The sequence below is a fragment of the Acanthochromis polyacanthus genome, chromosome 4, assembly GCF_021347895.1.
Source record: "Acanthochromis polyacanthus isolate Apoly-LR-REF ecotype Palm Island chromosome 4, KAUST_Apoly_ChrSc, whole genome shotgun sequence".
NCBI classification, from domain to species: Eukaryota; Metazoa; Chordata; class Actinopteri; family Pomacentridae; genus Acanthochromis; species Acanthochromis polyacanthus.
This window is the reverse complement of record NC_067116.1, coordinates 9,626,579-9,647,832: the sequence shown is the minus strand read 5'-3', so window position 1 is coordinate 9,647,832 and position 21,254 is coordinate 9,626,579. Positions and strand designations below refer to the sequence as shown.

The window sequence follows — 21,254 nt, the reverse complement described above, 5'->3', positions numbered from 1 at the left end:
AGACCTAACGTCGAAATTATACAGAAAGTGCAAGGTTGATAAAATGTTGAGTCAACGTTTGCTTACATAGATTACATGTTTGCAAACATAGATTCAACATTAATTAAATATTGACCTGTCAAACATTTTAATTAAACCAAAATGCAATGCAGATTCAATGGTATCTTTTAAACACAAACTTCAATGTTGACAAAATGTTGTTGAATCAACGTTGATCCAACCATCAGTCTTCAACCGTAACCACAATTCAACCTTCTTAACCCTAATTCAACATTGATTTAATATCTTTTGCTATCTGGGTAAAGTGTGATTTATGGTTGAAAAGCAAACGTTGACTCAACATTTTATCAACCTTGCGCTTTCTGTATAATTTCGACGTTAGGTCTCAACATAGATTCAACATTGATTCACCCATAGTTTGCTATCTGGGGTGGAGCCCCTTTTGGTGACAAACAATCAAACATGTTGCCCTTTGGTGAAAACAAACTTTTGGGGCACGGTGTCATGCCATAAATCATAAAAAAAAAAAAAAAAATCAATGTTAAGTTAAAAATGTGGAATCAAAAATGTATAACATTTTTCCAAGTGCTCACAGATGTAACCAATACAGGACAAATAGCCCTATGTATATTAGGGCTGTCAAAACTAATAAAAAGTTAAGCAGATTAATCCATCATCATGATTAATCTGATTAAAAAAAAAATGTAATTAAGCCTTGAAACATTTCTGGCAACATTGGCTGTTTGAGTAGGAAATGTGGATGATATATATATATATATATATATGTATATATGTGTGTGTGTGTGTGTGTGTGTGTGTGTATAATGTGATTAATACAGATTAAATATGAATGATATTTAACTGTGATTAATCCAAATTAATCAACAGCAACCCTGTGATTCATCTGATTAAAAATTTTAATCGTTTGACAGCACTAATATATACATATATATATATATATATATAGCTGGATTTTTGCTAATCTTCTAACACGACCAGTGGCGCAACACAGTTAGGCTGAAAAGTCACATGACCGACTGGTTACAGCTCAGTTAGTAATGGCTTCGTGGTTATGCAAAGCAGCACAGGATTTTTTGGCATTTTATAGATTATCACGAACACGAACAGCTAAACCTACACACGATGTAAAGCAATATTTTTATTTCAGGGGACAATATGGATTCTTTGTAGTTCACATTTCTTGCAAGTAGCATCTGGTGGCCACACAGGAAGTGCATCTTAATGCACCGGGATGAATGAACATTGGCACATTCATTCATGTCGGTTAATGCTTGCTACAGTGGCACAGAAAGGATTCCACATGGTGATTGCACAGGTGCCTCTACAGAAAAAAAATTGTGGTGGGTTTTATTATAGTGTATCATGCTACTACCTTAGGCTGCGAGAACGTGGTCTCATGGCAGGGGAGCGTCGTCCCTCCTCATCTGTGATGCTCTCGGAGCTGAAGTGTTTGGTAAGAAAGTGCAACTCGTCAGGTGTGGGCTGGAAGGGCAGCTGGTGCAGCTTCTCCTGAGATGAACAGGAGGACTGTGAGAGGAGGAGCAAAGAGGGAGCACAGATTACAACAAGCACTAGAGCTACAGTGGATGTTTGGCTGGAGTTGGGCTGGGATTATGACTAGTCGGGGTCAGGTTTGATTCCACAGCAAGGGTTAACTAGTTAGAGGAGGGAGAGACAGGAAAAGCAGGTTACATCCAACACTGGAAGCTACTTCAGGGTTAGACTGGAATTTCTTTTGTATTCACAATGCATTGTCCAAAAAATGTTCTTCAAAACAGACAAATTTTAAGATGGGGCAAAAGACCTGTGATTTTAGGGAGGGGTAGAAAGGGAAAATCATTCACAGGCTTTAGGGAAGTCTCTACCCTCAGGCATACTTTATGTTGCACTCAGTTATACACAGAAAAAGCAGATGGAAGCAGTTCTGTGGAGACCAACACTGGGTAGATGGGAAATTGGTCTATACTTTCTCATCACTGTGTAAAGTGGGCATGTTAGTTTAAAGTTACAAAAATTGATGTATGCAGGCTAAAGAGTTACACATAGCAGATTAGGTTTTAGGTGGAAGTCTGTACCTTTGCAGGAAAGTCAGAAGGGGTTGAGAGCACTTCTTTCAGTTTTTTGAGATTCATCAAAGACATGAGAAATTTACCGAGACAGTAGAGCTGGGAGTGTTGGTGCCATATCCAGAGGAAGGCAATGAGGCAAGAGACCAGCGTCTACCATCCGTTCTAGAAAAGAGACAGGGAATCAAAAAAAAGGAGGAATGAGGACATCAGAACTTAATGCCTAATTTAAATGAAATAACATATACGAATCTTTAACAGGAATTATAATGACTGTCATGTACAGCAAAAAAGTATTTCAGGTGTAAGAAAAAAATGCAAACATAAAACAACAAGGAATCAAAAGTTCAGAAAATGCCATGAAAGCCATCCACTTGGCAGACAAAGTGAAGCATGATAGAGTTCAGGTACCCAACAACCACTCTGACCTCTGTCATCCTTGGCTACAGATCAGCTGGATTTTAAACTTCTCAAAAACATTTTTTAAAAATGTAAATACCAGCCTGCTGTTCTTCTTTATTGTTGTCACCACCAGCAAACTCCATGCTAAGACTTAAACAATGTGTTTTTTCTGCCTTAAGTGCAAATACTTGACTTCTCTAACCCATCTGTGTCTCTGAGCCCCAAGCCCCATGGTTCCTACTAAAGATTTACACCTTTGTAAATGGCCCACAAAAATGCAGTTTCATTAATGAAACATGGTCAGTAAGTGGTGAAAACAGTTGGTGTGAGAGCAGTTGAAAATTTTGCTTAATTTTTTAAAACTGACACGTGCAGAGTCCTCAGGTGTAGAAGAAATGAATCTGCAGGGTTTCTGTTGATGACATTCACTGTACGTTTGGTCAGCCATGCAGGACAGAGGGCAGGAGGATTGCAGCAGGAAGACAGACAAAAAAGGTTTAGGGTCAAAACTGAATTATTACCTGTCAGCCCTGTGTCCGTGACTGTGAGGAAGACAAGAGACAGTGATATTCTTTTTTTTGCTGTTAGCAGCTGTCAGTCACACACACTCAAATATAGACACACGTATTCTCTCTTTACTTATGCTTTTGACATTTTGAAACCGATTCTATAAGATGGAAATTTTTTTTTAGCCAAACACAGCACACCTATGGCAAGTCCTTTACAACTACTACATTTATGCTATTTTATTAAGTGTGCACGTAAAAGTAATTATTTGTGCACTTGATCTCAAACAAGATGCATGCGCGCGCGCACACACACACACACACACACACACACACAATCAGAGGGGGGTAAGCAAAATAGCATCACTGTTTTTGTTGTTGACATTTTTATGTATTTTTCTTAAAGTACTTTCAATGGTCCTTTTTTTTCAAAAAGTCAAAACATATCTACTATTACAAGACATGGAAGTCAAAGCAAATGTGCATAAGAAAAAACAATCACCGTTAGATGCTGTTTAAACAATATTCATATCTCAGGTTTGCAACTCATATGAATTTCTTAACATAAGAACATCCTAACCTTTAGCAACAGGAAAAGAAATGCTCAAGAGCCTTTTGTGCAAGCAGCCAAAAACTTTGATAAGCTGTCACGGCAAGCTCCACAACACAGTGTCACTGTTGCATCAGAGTGTGTTGATTAGCTGTAGCACTGAGGTCAAAGACCAGACGGAAAGAGGTTTGACATTGAAATCCCATTATGTACTTTTTGGCTACTGCATCTCACACGGCTGCCATGAGATGCTTGATAATTTTTTCATGAAAACAGTCTGTGGGTTCTGGTCAGGAAAGGTGTGTTGCCATGGAAACATTATCCTCTCAATAAAAATTTAGGAGGCAGCCTTGCTGAGAATTTCTTTTTTATATTCCAAATATATGCTGAGCTTATGGTGACACTTATATTTTGGCATGGAATTAAATGACAACTGATTTATTCTTAAATAGTGACTTTAGACCATAGGTTTTACAAAGCGCTTTACAACATCATTCTCATTCACCCATTCACACACGTTCATAGCTGCGACAGAGCTGCCATGCAGGGCAGTGTTCTAAAACTGAGAGCAACTTGGGTTCTGTGTTGCCCAGCGGCACTTTGACATGTCAGAGGGCTGGGGATTGAGCTACCAACCTTGCAAGTACAGGACATCCTGCTCTACAACCTGACCCACAGCTGCCCACTTATGTGACTTGTGTATGTGAAAATCACACAAGTATTTGAACGTGCATGCATCAATCTGTCACAAGTCAGTCCACATGACTGTTTGCTTGCGTGCACACACACATGCACGCACACATGCACGCACACACACAGCTGAGCTCTCAATGTGCTGACGACATCGGGTCATTTTTTCGTGTTTCAAAGATACTGACATGAAATGAAAAGCTGAAGTACAGTTCACTCACTTGATTTTTATTTATTGCTTTATGTTGTTTTAATTTCCCATAAATTGCTGGAAACTGTACATTTTAGAATGTACTGTTCTGAATATGCCTGCCACTCACAGATTAATATAGTAGCAAGCTGTTTTTTCGTCATACAGTACAGTTCATCTATTGCAAACTATAGCGAGGAGGTGAGGAAGTGCAGGTGCTGCACAAGAAACTGCTATAATAGCTTTTTTTCCTGATGTATCCCACATATGTGAGATAAAAAGAGCAGTGTATATGTTTCAAAGCCAGTGACAGTATGATGTGAGTATGTGATGTCATGAATCATTTTTACAGCTATGTAGTCCTTGTCTTTTGTATATACTACCTAGGCAATAACTGAAACAACTTCTGCTTTGTTACTCAGACGTGATTGGAAAAATAGTGTGTATACCTCACCTGCGTGCAGGAAGGAAGGAAAAGTGTGCGGCTGTGTTGGGGGAAAAGTTGCGAGGGCTGTCCAGTGGGCTGGTACCTAAAAGAGAGAAATGAGGAAAGGTAAGACAATGAGCTCAAAATATATTACTTAAGCCAACAACTAGTACAGTTTGGTGCTACAAATGACAACCCAAACATAACAGAATGGCTTCCTGTTTAAGTGGCAAGCTAAGGAGCAAACAAAGAAAATGAGCTGGTATGGAGCAAATTTCTGCCTAACAAACTACCCTCGTGGCTGTTGAGTAAACATAATAGACTATCAAGCTGTTTATGTTTTGCTAATGTCATTTTTGAAATTGCTCATTGGAGGTGCTGACTGACAAAGCTTTGAGTGAACTGGACCGTTGATATTACTGCAAAGAGTGAAAAAATGTGTTCGCAAATGCACAATCTAATGCTTTTAAAAAGATGAAAGCCACTATTGAAATAGGAGAATGTACTGTAGACATCAAAGGTTCCGGTGGCGAAAGTTTGGTTGATTATAAACAAAGGCATTCAACTGTCTTGGATGAATTATCAGTACAAAAGACCAACAACTGTTTTGGAAAATATTTGGTTCAAAAAACTCAAAAATACAAGTCTGTGAACATAAAACTGAAAAGAAAAAGGTCAACTATGACTCTGAAAGTGAATTTGAGTAATAAATTTGCAAATCATAAAACTTAGAACAGTATACTGTTCATACATGCTTATGACAGCTTGATAAAATTCAGATGTACCTCTATATACAACAAAAAAGGCAAGAAACCACTGTCAGACAAGTCTTGGATGAATTTAGCACATGTGAAGCAGAGATTTCTTCCCAAACAACAACAACAAAAGAGAGTGTGTCTTCTTCCTTTTGTATTCTTAAATTGTGTGAAACCAGCATGAACAAAACAAATGTGAAATTATTGGGCTCTCTCAGAAAGACTGAGTGTGTTCAGTATTTGGTTAGTTCCTTTATCCTCCATCCATTTTTCATCTTTCTGATCTTCAATAAAACATGAGCAGAATGAGAATCAGAATTCAGTTGCAAGAGACATAAATACACTTCTCAGAAAAATTAAAGGAACACTTTTTAATCTAAGCATTGCATCAAATCAGTGAAACGTGTGTGATACTGATCTGGTCAAGTAAGTAACTGAGGGGCTTTTTAGTCAGTTTCAGCTGCTTTGGTGTTCATAAAATTAACAACAGATGCACTAGAGGGGTAACAATGAGACAACCCGCAAAACAGGAATGAGTTTACAGGTGAAGGCCACTGACATTTTTTTCCTTCCTAATATTGTCTGGCTGTTTTTCACTCGTTTTGCATTTGGCTAGGGTAAGTGTCACTTCTGGTAGCATGAGGCGATACCTGGACCCTACAGAGGTTCCACAGACAGTCCAACTCCTCCAGGATGGCACATCAATGCATGCTATTGCCAGAAGGTTTACTGTGTCTCCCAGCACATTCTCAAGCGCATGGAGGAGATTCCAGGAGACAGGCAGTTAGTCTGGGATGGCTTGACAGGGCTGTCGAAGGTCCTCAACCGATCAGCAGGACAGGTATCTGCTCCTTTGTGCAAGGAGGAACAGGATGAGCACTGCAATAGCTCTACAAAATGACCTCCAGCAGACCACTGGTGTGAATGTCTCTGATCAAACAATCAGAAAGAGATTTAATGAGAGTGGTCTGAGGGCCCAGCGTCCTCTAGTGCCCGCTGTGCTCGCCGACTGGCACCATGGAGCTCGGCTGGCATTTGCCATAGAACACAGGAATTTTCAGGTCCACCACTGGTGCCCTGTGCTTTTCACAGATGAGAGCAGGTTCATCCTGAGCACATGTGACTAGGGCTGAGTACCGAACTTCGGTTCTTTAATGGCACCGACCGAAATGTTTCGGTAGAAATGAGTATCAAAATAAGCCTCGTCTTTCGATTCCATTTTCCGGTACTTATCACGTGATTATGATAAAGCAAACCTGTGATTGGCTGTAACATTACACGTGATTGCGGCACGCCGGAAAAAAACATGCTGTGGCGCGCCCCGCCCATTCACAGACAGGTTTCACGTTAGGTATGTTGACTTTAATGCAGTTGTGTAGTGTGTCATCAAAGTGGGAAAAGATGCCTCTGAGGTCTAAAACATGGCTCTACTTTTGTAAAATGGACGCCACTAGTGCGCGGTGCAGTATATGCCAAAGCAGGTGGTAAACTCCATCTAAGGCTAAATACCGGCACGAGACCGATAGTCGACAAGTACCTTAAGGGAAAGTTGAAAAGAACTTTGAAGAGAGAGTTCAAGAGGGCGTGAAACCGTTAAGAGGTAAACGGGTGGGGTCCGCGCAGTCCGCCCGGGGGATTCAACTTGGCGGGCCAGGGGCGGCCGCTCGGTGCGGGAGGATCCCCTCGCGGGACCTCTCCCCGTGTGCAGGCCGTCCCCCGCTGGGCGCATTTCCTCCGTGGCGGTGCGCCGCGACTGCCTCCGGGTCAGCCAAGAAGGGTCCGGGGGCGAAGGTGGCTCAGTATGTACTGAACTGTACATTACTGCTTTTTTATAACATAATGTTGTGATGTTTTTATTGTAACTTGCTGGGGGACTGCAGATGAAAATTAGCTTAAAGCTATCTCTGGTACAATGCATGAAATGGAAATATTTATGTTTAATATTGTACATGGTCCCTTCTTAAATAAACTCATAATAATAATAATTACTTGCAAATGTTCTTTTGGACTGGAAATCACTGGAAAATTAAACTCAAGATGTGAAAAGTAATGTGTAATGCAATTTTCATTCTGTTTGAGTATATATTGTAAAACTGGTATCGAAAAAAGTATCGTTTAGGAACCGGTATTGAAGTGAAGGTATCAGTATTGGTACCGGTATCGGTATACATGCTTCCTTTAGGCAATATTATTAGGAAGCACTGTATTAACTTCCATTGTTATGCAGATGACACACAATTGTATTTAACTATGAAGCCAGATGAAACTGATCAGCTAGCTAGACTGCAAGATTGTCTTAAGGACATTAAAACCTGGATGACTTAACTTCCTACTGCTAAATTCAGACAAAACTGAAGTCATTGTATTTGGCCCCACACATCTTAGAAACTCGCTTTCAAAGCAAATAGTTATTCTGGATGGCATCACATTGGCCTCCAGTACTACTGTGAGGAATCTTGGAGTTATTTTTGACCAGGACATGTCCTTTAACTCACACATAAAGCAAGTCTGTAGGACTTCCTTTTTTCACCTGCGAAATATTGTAAAAATCAGGAACATCCTGTCTCAGAGTGATGCAGAAAAACTAGTTCATGCTTTTGTTACTTCCAGGCTTGACTATTGCAATTCCTTATTATCGGGTTGGCCAAATAGCTCTCTCAAACATCTACAGTTGATCCAAAATGCTGCTGCAAGAGTACTGACAGGAGTTAGCAAAAGAGATCATATTTCCCCTATACTTGCTTCTCTTCACTGGCTTCCTGTTAAATCCAGAATAGAATTTAAAATCCTTCTTCTGACATATAAAGCTCTTAATAACCAATCTCCATCATATCTTAAAGATCTGATAGTACCATATTATCCTAGTAGAACTCTTCGCTCTCAAACTGCAGGCTTACTTGTTGTTCCTAGAATTTCTAAAAGTAGAATGGGAGGCAGAGCCTTCAGTTATCAGGCGCCTCTCCTGTGGAACCTGCTCCCAGTTTGGGTTCGGGAGGCAGATACCCTCTCTATTTTTAAGACCAGGCTTAAAACGTTCCTTTTTGACAAATCTTATAGTTAGGGCTGACTGGGTGACTCACAGGGGTTCGACCTGTGTCTTCATTTCCACAGCTGACTCCCTCTGACTCTCGCCCCTAGTCATGCTGCTATAGGCCTAAAGGCTGCTGGGGGACTTCTCTTGATGCACTGAGCCCTTCTCTATCTACCCTTACATTTAATATGTATACCGTTATTGCATTACATTCACTCTGTTTGCCCCTGTGTTATTTCTCCGAGTGTCCCTGGTCCCAGAGCTGGATGCTTCAGATCTGCGGTCGATGTTCCACCAACTGGTCTAGTCTCCACTGTGGGATGCTGCGGCTGACCTTCCGCCAGCCCTCCGCTTCCAGCTCCCCTTTTCCACCAGTCAACTCTGCATCGCCCTCACTATACTTGTTATGCTAATCTACATACTGTTTGAATTTTACTGCTAGCTATATATGTAGTATATTTAATGTCAGAGCCGTACATCATAAGAGTAAACTATGAGTCAGTTTTCAATGTTCGCTTATACTTTGTTTGAGTCACATATCTTGTCATACATGTATCCAAATGTGTGTTGGACTTTCCTTGCTTTCCCACCCCTCGCCCTCTCCTCCCATCCCTCCCCCTTGCCCTCCTCTGTCCCTCTCAACCCGCCCGGCCAGCAGGCAGATGGGTCCCCCCTATATAGAGCCGGATTCTGCTCGAGGTTTTTTCCCTGTTAAAAGGGTGTTTTCCTTGCCACTGTCGCCTTTGGGCTTGCTCTGGGGGTCAGGCATATGGGTTCTGTAAAGCGTCTTGAGACAATTTGACTGTAATTGACGCTATATAAATAAAATTGAATTGAAATAGAAACTTTTAGATTGATACCCAGCCCTACATGTGACAGACATGAAAGGGTCTGGAGAAGCCATAAAGAACGTTCTGCTGCCTGTAACATTGTTCAGTATGACTGGTTTGGTGGTGGGTCAGTGATGGTGTGGGGAGGCATATCCATGGAGGGACGCACAGACCTCTACAGGCTGGACAATGGCATTCTGACTGCCATTAGGTATCAGGATGAAATCCTTTGACCCATTGTCAGACCCTACATTGGTGCAGTGGTCCTGGATTCCTTCTGGTGCACGACAATGCCCAGTCTTATGTGGTAAGAGAACTCATGCAGTTTCTGGAGGATGAAGGAACTGATACCATTAGCTGGCCCCCATGCTCACCTGACCTGAATCCAATAGAACGCCTTTGGAACATTATGTTTTGTTCCATCTGACACCATCAGGTTGCTCCTCAGACTGTGCAGGAGCTCAGCGATACCCTGGTCCAGTTCTGGGAGGAGATACCTCAGGCCACATCTGTCGTCTCATTCAGAGCTTGTCCCGGCATCGTCAGTCATGCATATAAGCACATGGAGGCCATACAAACTACTGAATACCATTTTGAGTTGCTGCCAAGGAATTTCAGCCAGATGGACTAGCCTGCTACATCAGTTTTTCACTTTGATTTTGGGGTGTCTTAAATTTAGCCCTCCTGGGGGGTTGATAATTTTCATTCCCATCAAACAATGTGGCACTTTTCATTCCTAACACATCATCCAGTCCATATCAATGCTAAGATCCAGTTTGTTTTTCCCCGTATTGAAATATGATGTGTTTTCAAAGTTTTCCTTTAATTTTTTTGAGCAGTGTATAAGAAAAATTAAGTAATAAGGAACAGGAGGAGGTGGAGATGGACAGTCTCAGAGGTTGATGAAGTATGTCATTAATTCAGTGGTTCTCAAGTTTTTCTGTGAGGCCCCCCTTCGAAGGACAAAAAGAGCCCATTAACTTTGTACATATACAAAGCACGTACATAGCTACATACAGTGCCTTGTGAAAGTATTCGGCCCCCTTGAACTTTTCAACCTTTCGCCACATTTCAGGCTTCAAACATAAAGATATAAAATTGTAATTTTTTGTCAAGAATCAACAACAATTGGGACACAATCGTGAAGTGGAATGAAATTTATTGGATATTTTATACTTTTTTAACAAATAAAAAACTGAAAAGTGGGGTGTGCAATATTATTCGGCCCCTTTACTTTCAGTGCAGCAAACTCACTCCAGAAGTTCAGTGAGGATCTCTGAATGATCCAATGTTGTCCTAAATGACTGATGATGATAAATAGAATCCACCTGTGTGTAATCAAGTCTCCGTATAAATGCACCTGCTCTGTGATAGTCTCAGGGTTCTGTTTAAAGTGCAGAGAGCATCATGAAGACCAAGGAACACACCAGGCAGGCCCGAGATACTGTTGTGGAGAAGTTTAAAGCCGGATTTGGATACAAAAAGATTTCCCAAGCTTTAAACATCTCAAGGAGCACTGTGCAAGCAATCATATTGAAATGGAAGGAGTATCAGACCACTGCAAATCTACCAAGACCCGGCCGTCCCTCTCAACTTTCACCTCCAACAAGGAGAAGACTGATCAGAGATCCAGCCAAGAGGCCCATGATCACTCTGGATGAACTGCAGAGATCTACAGCTGAGGTGGGAGAGTCTGTCCATAGGACAACAATCAGTTGTACACTGCACAAATCTGACCTTTATGGAAGAGTGGCAAGAAGAAAGCCATTGCTCAAAGATATCCATAAAAAGTCTCGTTTGAAGTTTGCCACAAGCCACCTGGGAGACACACCAAACATGTGGAAGAAGGTGCTCTGGTCAGATGAAACCAAAATTGAACTTTTTGGCCACAATGCAAAACGATATGTTTGGCGTAAAAGCAACACAGCTCATCACCCTGAACACACCATCCCCACTGTCAAACATGGTAGTGGCAGTCTCATGGTTTGGGCCTGCTTTTCTTCAGCAGGGACAGGGAAGATGGTTAAAATTGATGGGAAGATGAATGGACCCAATTACAGGACCATTCTGGAAGAAAACCTGTTGGAGTCTGCAAAAGACCTGAGACTGGGACGGAGATTTATCTTCCAACAGGACAATGATCCAAAACATAAAGCCAAATCTACAATGGAATGGTTCACAAATAAACGTATCCAGGTGTTAGAATGGCCAAGTCAAAGTCCAGACCTGAATCCAATCGAGAATCTGTGGGCAGAGCTGAAGACTGCTGTTCACAAACGCTCTCCATCCAACCTCACTGAGCTCCAGCTGTTTTGCAAGGAAGAATGGGCAAGAATTTCAGTCTCTCGATGTGCAAAACTGATAGAGACATACTCCAAGCGACTTGCAGCTGTAATTGCAGCAAAAGGTGGCGCTACAAAGTATTAATGCAAGGGGCCCGAATAATATTGCACGCCCCACTTTTCAGGTTTTATTTGTTAAAAAAGTTTAAAATATCCAATAAATTTCGTTCCACTTCACGATTGTGTCCCACTTGTTGTTGATTCTTGACAAAAAAATTAAAATTTTATATCTTTATGTTTGAAGCCTGAAATGTGGCGAAAGGTTGAAAAGTTCAAGGGGGCCGAATACTTTCACAAGGCACTGTACCTCCATAAATACAGTTTTATATTAAAACGTGCAGGGCTGTGTTCCATCAAATTCCATTTTTTTTGTTTTTCACAGTAAAGATGAGGGATATCAAACTCATTTTTAGTTTAAGAGCCACATGAAGCCCAATTTGATCTCAAGTATGCTGCACCAGGACATCTCTTCTGTGGATCCCTGATTGTGGAAAGAGTTGCCAAACTCTAGTCAATCTGAAGTGTCTCTTAAGAAAATACTAAAAACTCAGCTTTTCATTGAACAATTTTACACCTGACAGACTGAAATTAAATCACTCAAAAATTTATTTCAGAAAACACTTGTCATTGATGGGCAAGGAAAAGAAACACTATGTGGATTGTACTTTCAACTTCAAAAATAAAAAATGAAAGGTAAATTATAGCTAGAAGAACTTGGTTAGTTCATTTTTGGTTCATCACAACAGGTATAGAAGCCGCTTCGCTGCCACGTGTGTGAAGGATTTTGTGCAGTAAGCTGCAGTAACAGTGACCTACTTTAGCAAAGACCAGGAAATATCCTGGCATATGAAATATATGCAAATACAATATCTGCTTTGTGCCTCTTCAGCCTCACTCCCTCTCCAAGAAAGACGCAGTTGGCATAACAAAACACAGCTATAGTAAGGGAGGCAGCAGAAAAAGAGAAAAGCTGTGCGTTGCTTTGGGAGTGTGTGACAAGAAAACTGAATTTGAGAAAAGCTTACAGTCCTGCTGTTTTTCTTTCTGTCCATCATTACACATAAAAAGATCAGCAATAGACTATTTGCGGGAATTCATCAGAAGGAAGACCATACTGACCCATCAATCAACAATTGACATTGTAGGATCCACCAGCCATTATTACACAGTGGAACAGGACAAGAACAAATTTAAGACCTTCACAGGTACAGTGGAGACGAGGCTTGCTTTGATCAGTGGAGTTAAGACACTGCAAACAAAGACACTTTCCACATCTGGCCCGAAGATGCAAGGTGTCAAATCAGCAGGAAAGCAGGAGACCAGGCGTTACAGGATTTCCCCACACAGACCCCCACTCACTATCTGGCTAATAAAAGGAACCAAATGGCCACCAATACACATTCTGACTGATTCCTGAGCCATCAAAGCAGGGGCTCAGGACAACTTCAAAGACATTCCACTTACTGACAAGGAACTCTGAACTCAAATCAGAACCAACAAAGACAATCATCTCATAATTCTGGACAAAACTCCTTTTATGTACATCCATTTCATAGAACAAGTGAACTTTTCAATTACTTCATGATTAATCTACCTCTTGCCTTACTTTTAATATTTTATTCCTCCTGATTAGTATCAATGTCAGAATTTTAACATGTCTGCCGATCACATATCAGTGTTCTCGCCAGCGCATTTCAGCGTAACGGGCCACTACGCTGTCCTAACGGGCCGTTACGCTGTCAGTTTAAAAGATTACGCTGTGATTAGGGCCGCAAACGCCATGTGCGTTTGTTTTTATTGACTGGGTGCCTATCTAGGTTAATTTATGTCTCCCCACCTCAGCCGTACTTTTCTGTCGATTCACCCATGCCCGTCTAAAATTAAGAGTCGATTCCAATCTCGGGGTTACAATTAGCATGTCTCGGTCGTTCCATGATGCCATGTATGGTGAATAGTGACCTAAATCCCGAGCATCTGGAGCATCTGTGTGATGCTCATTGGCTGACATCTGGGCTGGCCACTCGCGAGATTTAATGAAGGCTATTGCGCATGCACATGCGGAAGGACCTGCCGTTACGCAGTAAAAAAATCCTGGTGAGAACCCTGCATATGGTCACGTTTGGTATCATTTTAATCAATTATCTATCAGTAATGCTCCTAGATAAACCATGTTCACCAAATTTCAATATTTTGGAAAGTTACAGAAATTACCTGAAAATGTAACTCTGTGAGGGACATCTGGACATCAGCCCTCCCTGACGGAGGATGTACCAGACCCCTGCTGAGTTAATGATATGCAAAGGCCCACTCTAAAAGACCACATCTGAAAGTACCACTTTGAGTCTCTTTTCACCATCTGAAATAGGGCTGCACGATTATGGCCAAAATGATAATCACGATTATTTTGATCAATATTGTAATCACGATTGTTCATCATGTTAGGTAAAATATCTGTATTGTCATTGCATTACTTTTAAGCAAACAATATATGAAGTGTTTTCAGTGCAAAATGAAACTTAAAAAAAACTGTTTTTTTGAAACTTTAAATTTATATTTCCCTCTATTTTCCCCCAACATTTTTCATACAGTGCAGATAACGCCACTTTGGAGAAATAATTGCACGAGGGGATCTCAAATTTATTGTCCAGTGTTTTGACAATTTTTCCGAAGTCCATGTTTCTCACTGTATTTATTGGACATGTCTTTGGCCACATAAAACGATATTGCGTCTGTTATCTCTCTGTGTCTTTGGGAGGTAGCTGGATACGGTGTTGGCCGACGCAGGGACGTGGTAATGGTTGTCTGGGTTGTCGCTGGACACAGACGGTGACTTTGTGAATCAACGTTAGCTTTAGCCTTCATGCATTCCTCGTATTTGTGTTTGTGATGTTTTTTCAGATGGTTAAACAGATTAGTTGTGTTACTGTGTGGGGCAGACACAACTCTGCTACACTCTTTACATATGACTTGTTCTTGTTTAATGTCACTTGCCCTGAATCTGAAACAAGTCCAGACGATGGATGCTGATCCGTTTCGAGGCACCAGCTCCTCACCATGATGCTCCTCATCTCCAAATGCTGCTGTACTTTCTTCTCTCGACATGACTCGCTCTCATCAGCCCAGTCCACTGAGTGATTTGAGGCTGCCGCTGCAGGGTGCGCTCGCTTGTTATTTAGGCAGCTTAATGAAGCCTTAACCATGTGTTCGCCTCCTGGTGGTTGGCTGACGACTGGTTGACAAGGCGCTTGAGATATGCCCAGAGCCCACATTTTAAATGTAAATATCGCCAACGATCAGGTTAATTTAATTGTGGCAGCCAAAATCGTGATCACGATCAAAATTCGATTAATTGTGCAGCCCTAATCTGAAAGCACCATTTTGGAGTCGATTTTACCATGTAATATCAGGAGTCCACCCGGAGGAGTCTGTTTTACCACTTGGAGTCTCTTTTCCTACTTGGAGTCCCCTTTCACCATCACAGTCTTGAGTCCTCCTGCACCATCAGAATCCTCTGTTCGAAGAAAGAACTTTCCTTTATCATCAGAAGCTTCCAACCCAAGAGTTCTCCAGACTACGAGGCTCCACTCTGTCCACCGTTGTTCTGACCCACATCAACAAAGGCCGACCGGACCATCCACCGAGGCAGTAGCAGCATCATCATCCTCATCCTGATCATCACGGCACGCAAGTACCTTTCAGTCACTGGAATTGGTGCAACTTTCTCAAATTATCTTTCCAAAGATAAAATTCAAAGGCTAACAAGTTAGCCTACTATCAAACTGACAGCTGTTTTCAGGTGTGGTCTATTTATCCCTTTTCCCTCAGAACATCATATTTCAAGTGTAATATTAATCCCAGTGTTACGTTGAAATATTGTGTTCTCTTCCTCCCTTTTCCCATCATTCACATCTCACCATCTTATTTGTTTTGTGTTGTTGTTGTTCGTCTTAATGTGTGTTACTGTTGTTTTTACTGTTTAGTTTAATAAATGTACATAAATATAAGTTCAGTACCTCAACTGTTTTGTTGTTCACATTTTGGCCGCTAACTTGTATAGATTCCAGCTACCTCAATTTTATATATAACCTCTCAAGCTAAATAATTCCCATTATGATTCCTGAAGCTCTTCTTGACAGCGCAACAAGAAGTGTTTCATAGGCTAATTATTGGTGGTCAAATATCAGGTAGACTACACAATAATTTTGTATAAAACCATTAACCCCATTTGAGCAAACATTAACCCTACATTAATATTGGTGGAGAAACATTATTCTAATCTTACGGTTATAATTGGTGGAGAAAACCCTTACAAACACATATCAAGAAATCCTATAACCTTTATCAAAAAACAGCTCACTGTCAGCCAGTCGGGGAGAGGCAAGGTCGGAGTGGGTGGAGTTGAAGAAAAAAGAAAATGCAGGTATTGACCAGGAGTAAACGAAGGGAGAAGGGACTAAAATTACAGTCAATGTTACAACACTATGGGGAAGAAAATAAAGAGGTGCAAAAACAAAAGGAGAAAAAATTTAACTGCCAGTGGTATACATTCATCAAAGCACTACTAACCAATAGTGAGGTATCAGCCGGTATAGCTGAAAGATGTCCCTTTAGATGTCTGTTACAGTTTAAGTTTCTGTAAGGGTCATATAAAACTTAGGAGGAGGCTAAAAAATCCATTTAAGTGTATATTCAAACACAAGCCTAAATTGAGCAAACATAAACACAGCATTTTCCTGTGAAAGGGGTTCTGAAGCAACAAGAGAAAACACGAAGAACAGCAGCATTAATGAGTGGTATTAGGTTAGAAAGACAGGACTGTAAGACTAGTGGCAGAGTTACCACGGCAACACAGCAGCCTGGAAGGCAGAACTGGATATGCGAGGAAGGAGAAAAAGAAGAGAGAAGGATGGAGAAAAAAAAGGTTGCAGTATTATTAAAAACAACCTGCACTGTGAACCAAACAGCCAACCACAACAACACAAACATGTCGTCTGGTATTTGTCTTGTCAAACTACCTGACTGTATTCTACCTGTTTGTCTTCCACTTCTGAGGCTAAAGATTGTGTTACTACTGATTGAGTAACTTAATATTTAGTCTGTAAAATGTAAAAAAAATTAAAATAAATAAGGAAAATTACATATTGCAAATTAAGTAATCTGTCTTAAATAGTTACTTTAAGTGTCTCATTGAAAGTTAGACATTTGTACTCAAATCAAACTGCAAAAAAAAAATCTACTTTTTAATGGAACATATTAATTGAAAGTGAAATTAAAATGGCTGGGGCAATTTAGAAATGGTGTAATCACAAAGTTTGTCTGGGAGAGCGGCTCCAACTCTGTTGTTCAAAAAGCTGTCAGGAATGTCTGCAGCACATTCAGAAGAGTGCATATCACATCTGAAGAGATAGTGGTACAGAGCAAGTAGTGTTTTCACAGTTTCCATTTTAGCTACAACATACCAGGCTTTGCAAAAGTTCTGTTACACTTGCGAAATGCAAGCAAAATGAATGCAAAGATTTTTTGGTGCAATAAGATAATTTTTTATTTTCCAAATATTTCAATATATGTGTTAATGATAATATTAATCAGAAATGTGGCCACCCAAAAGTTTTATCTTATTGCACCAAAAAATCTTTGTGTTCATTTTCGTGAATGTCTCAACAAGTGTAACAGAACTTTTGCAAAGCCCGGTATATTATATTTATATTTTGCTATCAACAACATTTCTTGTTAATTTTATTTAGTTGTCAGCCTAGGATGATGAGGTCCAGTTACCAGGATCACTACTCTGCAGCTTACTGGTTCCGTCCTGCAGCTCCTTCATGCTGTCCTCTTCGCTACAGACCAAATCAAGTAAGATTTTGATTTAATTAATAAACACCATACATTTACAATAAAAAAATCAAGTAAGATTTGTTTAGACTATGCAGACATCAACATGATCAATATGTTATCTTTTGGCCCATCCTAAAATCACAAAGTACAACATTTATTTAATCAATCAAAGTTTATTTCTATATCACTTTTCTTACATAAAGTAGCACTAAGTGCTTAACAAGTTAAAAACAAAAACAGTACAGGTTTTATATTATAAACAGTACAAGTTAATGCATTGATATTCACATCTTTTATTCCCTTAAATCAGTATTGGCACTGGGCCAAAAATACAGTATCAGTGAAGTGTCAGCAAAATCTGTAAGGGCTTTTAGCCACACTGACCAAGCCACTATATACTTACTTGACTATGACTCAGCATTTGCAAAATTCAGAATATTTCATGTCTGCCACAGTAGTTTTCTCAACCGTAAAATGAAGCCCATTGTATTGTAGGATGGTTAGTTGGTAAGTAAAAAGTAGTGCACATGTCATAGATACTATTTTGCTTTATTGTAAAACAAACTATGTTTGCAAACACGAACACTCTCTCTCTCTCTCTTTATCACGGTTCACTGCTGGTATCATGTTCTTCTTGTGGAATGCAGTGATAGCTTTACAGCAGATGTAATGGACCTATATCTTCCAAAAAGCTCCACCTTTGACTCTTCAGTCCACAGGATGTTATTCCAAAAGTCTTGGGACTCATCCAGACGTTTTTTTTTGTAAATGTCAGACAAGGCTTCATGTACATTTTGGTCAGTAGTGGTTTGATCCGTACAACTCTACCATGATGCCATTTTCACACAGTGCCTTCCTTATTGTAGAATCATGCAGACGGACCTTAACTCAGGCCAATGAGGTCTGCAGTTCTTTTGATGTCTGTCTGGGTTCTTTTGTGACCTGGATTAGACGATGCGCTCTTGGAGAAATGTTGGTCATTGGTCCACTCCTGGGAAGGTTCACCACTGTTCCATGTTTCTCCATTTGTGGGTAATGTCTCTCACTGTGGTTCTCTGGCGTCTCAGAGCCTCAGCAATGATGTTGTAACCCTCCAGACTAATAAATGTCAATGACTTTGTTTCTCAGTTCTTGAATTTCTTTAGAACGCGGCATCATGTGCTGCTTTTTGAGACCTTTTAGCTACTTCACAGTACCAGACAGGTCCTATTTAGTAATGTTTAGGTTCAACAAGCCAGTCAGGAATCACATGTGAGTGTGGATGGTGAGGTTAAACCCAATCGCCAAATTAATTTGGTCATTTGGTAGATTGGCAGCTAATTGAGCAATTACTTTTTCATATACAGTAAAACGGGCAGGACACAATTTGCCCTTCAATAAATAAAATCATCACCTAAAGACTGCACTTTGTGTTTTCTTGGGTTATATTTGTTGTACATTAAAAAATGTTTGATGAACTGGAACATTTAAGTGTGACAAATATGCAAAAACACAAGACTTCTGTTGGAGGGACAATACTTTTGGACCTTATGTCACTATGAGTATATCTGTAGTATATTAATGTTATTGAGCTAACGTGAGAGCAGCTAGAAGGAGTGGCAAGAAGACAAGAAGTGAACGAGACAGAAGGCAGGGATGTCGACACGGAATACGTGCAAATAACATAAAACTGAACTAAAGGACTGTTTATTTGACAACACAACATTTTGGCGACGAAGAGTCGATTTGCCAAGAACCCAGAGGCAAGTGAGAACGAGAATTCAATGTCAATCCAAAGAAAGTAAGACAGAACATACATGTAGCTGCCATGTCGAACAATGATGGAGCCACACAAGCTGCACCTATAGCCAGATATGCCCAGCTAACCCCGCCAGTCCCGCTGAACCTAGCGGCGTCTGATTTATACACAGAGTACAGCCTCTGGATGGACTCTTATGACTTTTACGAAGTTGCCAGTGGAACGATTAATGCACTGAATTTGGTGAGGAGAGCTACGTTGCTACATTGCATTGGCGCACCGACACAAAGGATTTTTGCTAACCTGTCAGGAGACTAAACTACACATACACAGACTGTTGCTGCTTTAGACACATATTTCACTCCACAAAGAAACGTAGTCATAGAGGGGCGCAAGTTTCGGCAGAGAGCCCAGGGTCCTGATGTGTCAGTAGATGCTTTTGTGAATGCTTTGAGAGAATTGGCGAAATCGTGTGACTTTGGAGCACTGGAGAACGACATGCTACGAGATCAGATAGTGGAAAAATGTGCTATGAAAAAGCTACATGACAAACTGTTGCAGGAAGGTCACTGGGAAGGGAGTACGTAGAGATCGCGAGAAGAAACCTGAAGCACTGTGAAAGAGAGTTATTTTGACAGATAACGTCATGTGCATTTGTTTTTATCGACTGGGTGCCTATCTAGGTTAATTGGTCTCCCCACCTCAGCCGTATTTTCCTGTCGATTGACCCGTTCCCGTCTAAAATTAAGAGTCGCTTCCAATCTCGGGGTTACAATTAGCATGTCTCGGTTGTTTCCATGATGCTATGCAGGGTTCTCACCAGCGCATTTCAGCGTAACGGGCCGTTACGCTGTCGTAACGGGCCGTTACGCTGTCTTAACGCCCGTTACGCTGTCGTACCGGGCCTTTACGCTGTCAGTTAAAAAGATTACGCTGTTGTTAACCATTCCTGCTGTCCGCTTCCTAACCGTGGTCAGGAAACACAGGGGAGAACCGTCTTCTCCAGACCCAAACACCCAAAAGACAGAGGCCGTTTTGCTGAAGAGAGTGGCTTTTTATTAACTAACTGCACTGTTATCAGCCACATGCCATTGCTCACTACCTGCCCCGGTCGCCGTCTCAGTCGTCTCTCAGCTGCGTCTCTAATACACACACGGGGCTTCTACCTGCTCGCTCAGCTCGTACACCCAGCAGCGCGCCTCGGCCACGCGCACACATTTACTCACTCTCATTCACACACTAAGCGGCCTGAGCTACACTTGACAACCAGACACATCTCACAACACTGCGATTAGGGCCGCTACACTGTTATTTTGACAGATAACGCCATGTGTGTTTGTTTTTATCGACTGGGTGCCTATCTAGGTTAATTTATGTCTCCCCACCTCAGCCGTACTTTCCTGTCGATTGACCCGTTCCCGTCTAAAATTAAGAGTTGCTTCCATTCTGCGTGACGCTCATTGGATGACATCTGGGCCGGCCGCTCGCGAGACTTAATGAATCTGCAAAGCACCCAGACCTGACAAGGTGCAGTTACTCTGCTCATTCTTAGGTACCTGTAGATTTCTGATGAAATTCATACCAAACTATGCAAACTTATCAGAACTGCTACGGATGCTGACGAGGAAAGGACAGGAATGGAAGTGGACAAGTGAAACAGAACGATCATTCCAAGCAATGAAAGAAGCATTGGTGAGTGAGCCATTCTTGGCATACTTTAAACTAGATGCACCAACAGTAGTCATTAGTGATGCAAGTCCAGTAGGACCAGGAGCGGTTTTACTACAGACCCAATCAGATGGACAGAACAAACCAATAGCCTGTGCTAGCCATTCATTGAGCCCAACAGAACGTCGTTATTCTCAGATAGA

At 41.0% G+C, this 21,254-nt stretch overlaps 1 protein-coding gene across 1 annotated transcript in view; it reads right to left on the bottom strand.

Moving 5' to 3' along the window:
- Window positions 1–21,254, bottom strand: part of mast2 (microtubule associated serine/threonine kinase 2) — a 181,913-nt gene that overhangs the window by 33,562 nt on the left and 127,097 nt on the right. Inside the window, 4 exon segments of the mRNA XM_051946956.1 lie at window positions 1,394–1,548; window positions 2,174–2,252; window positions 3,011–3,031; window positions 4,880–4,955. Coding sequence (XP_051802916.1) covers window positions 1,394–1,548; window positions 2,174–2,252; window positions 3,011–3,031; window positions 4,880–4,955 — 331 coding nt within the window.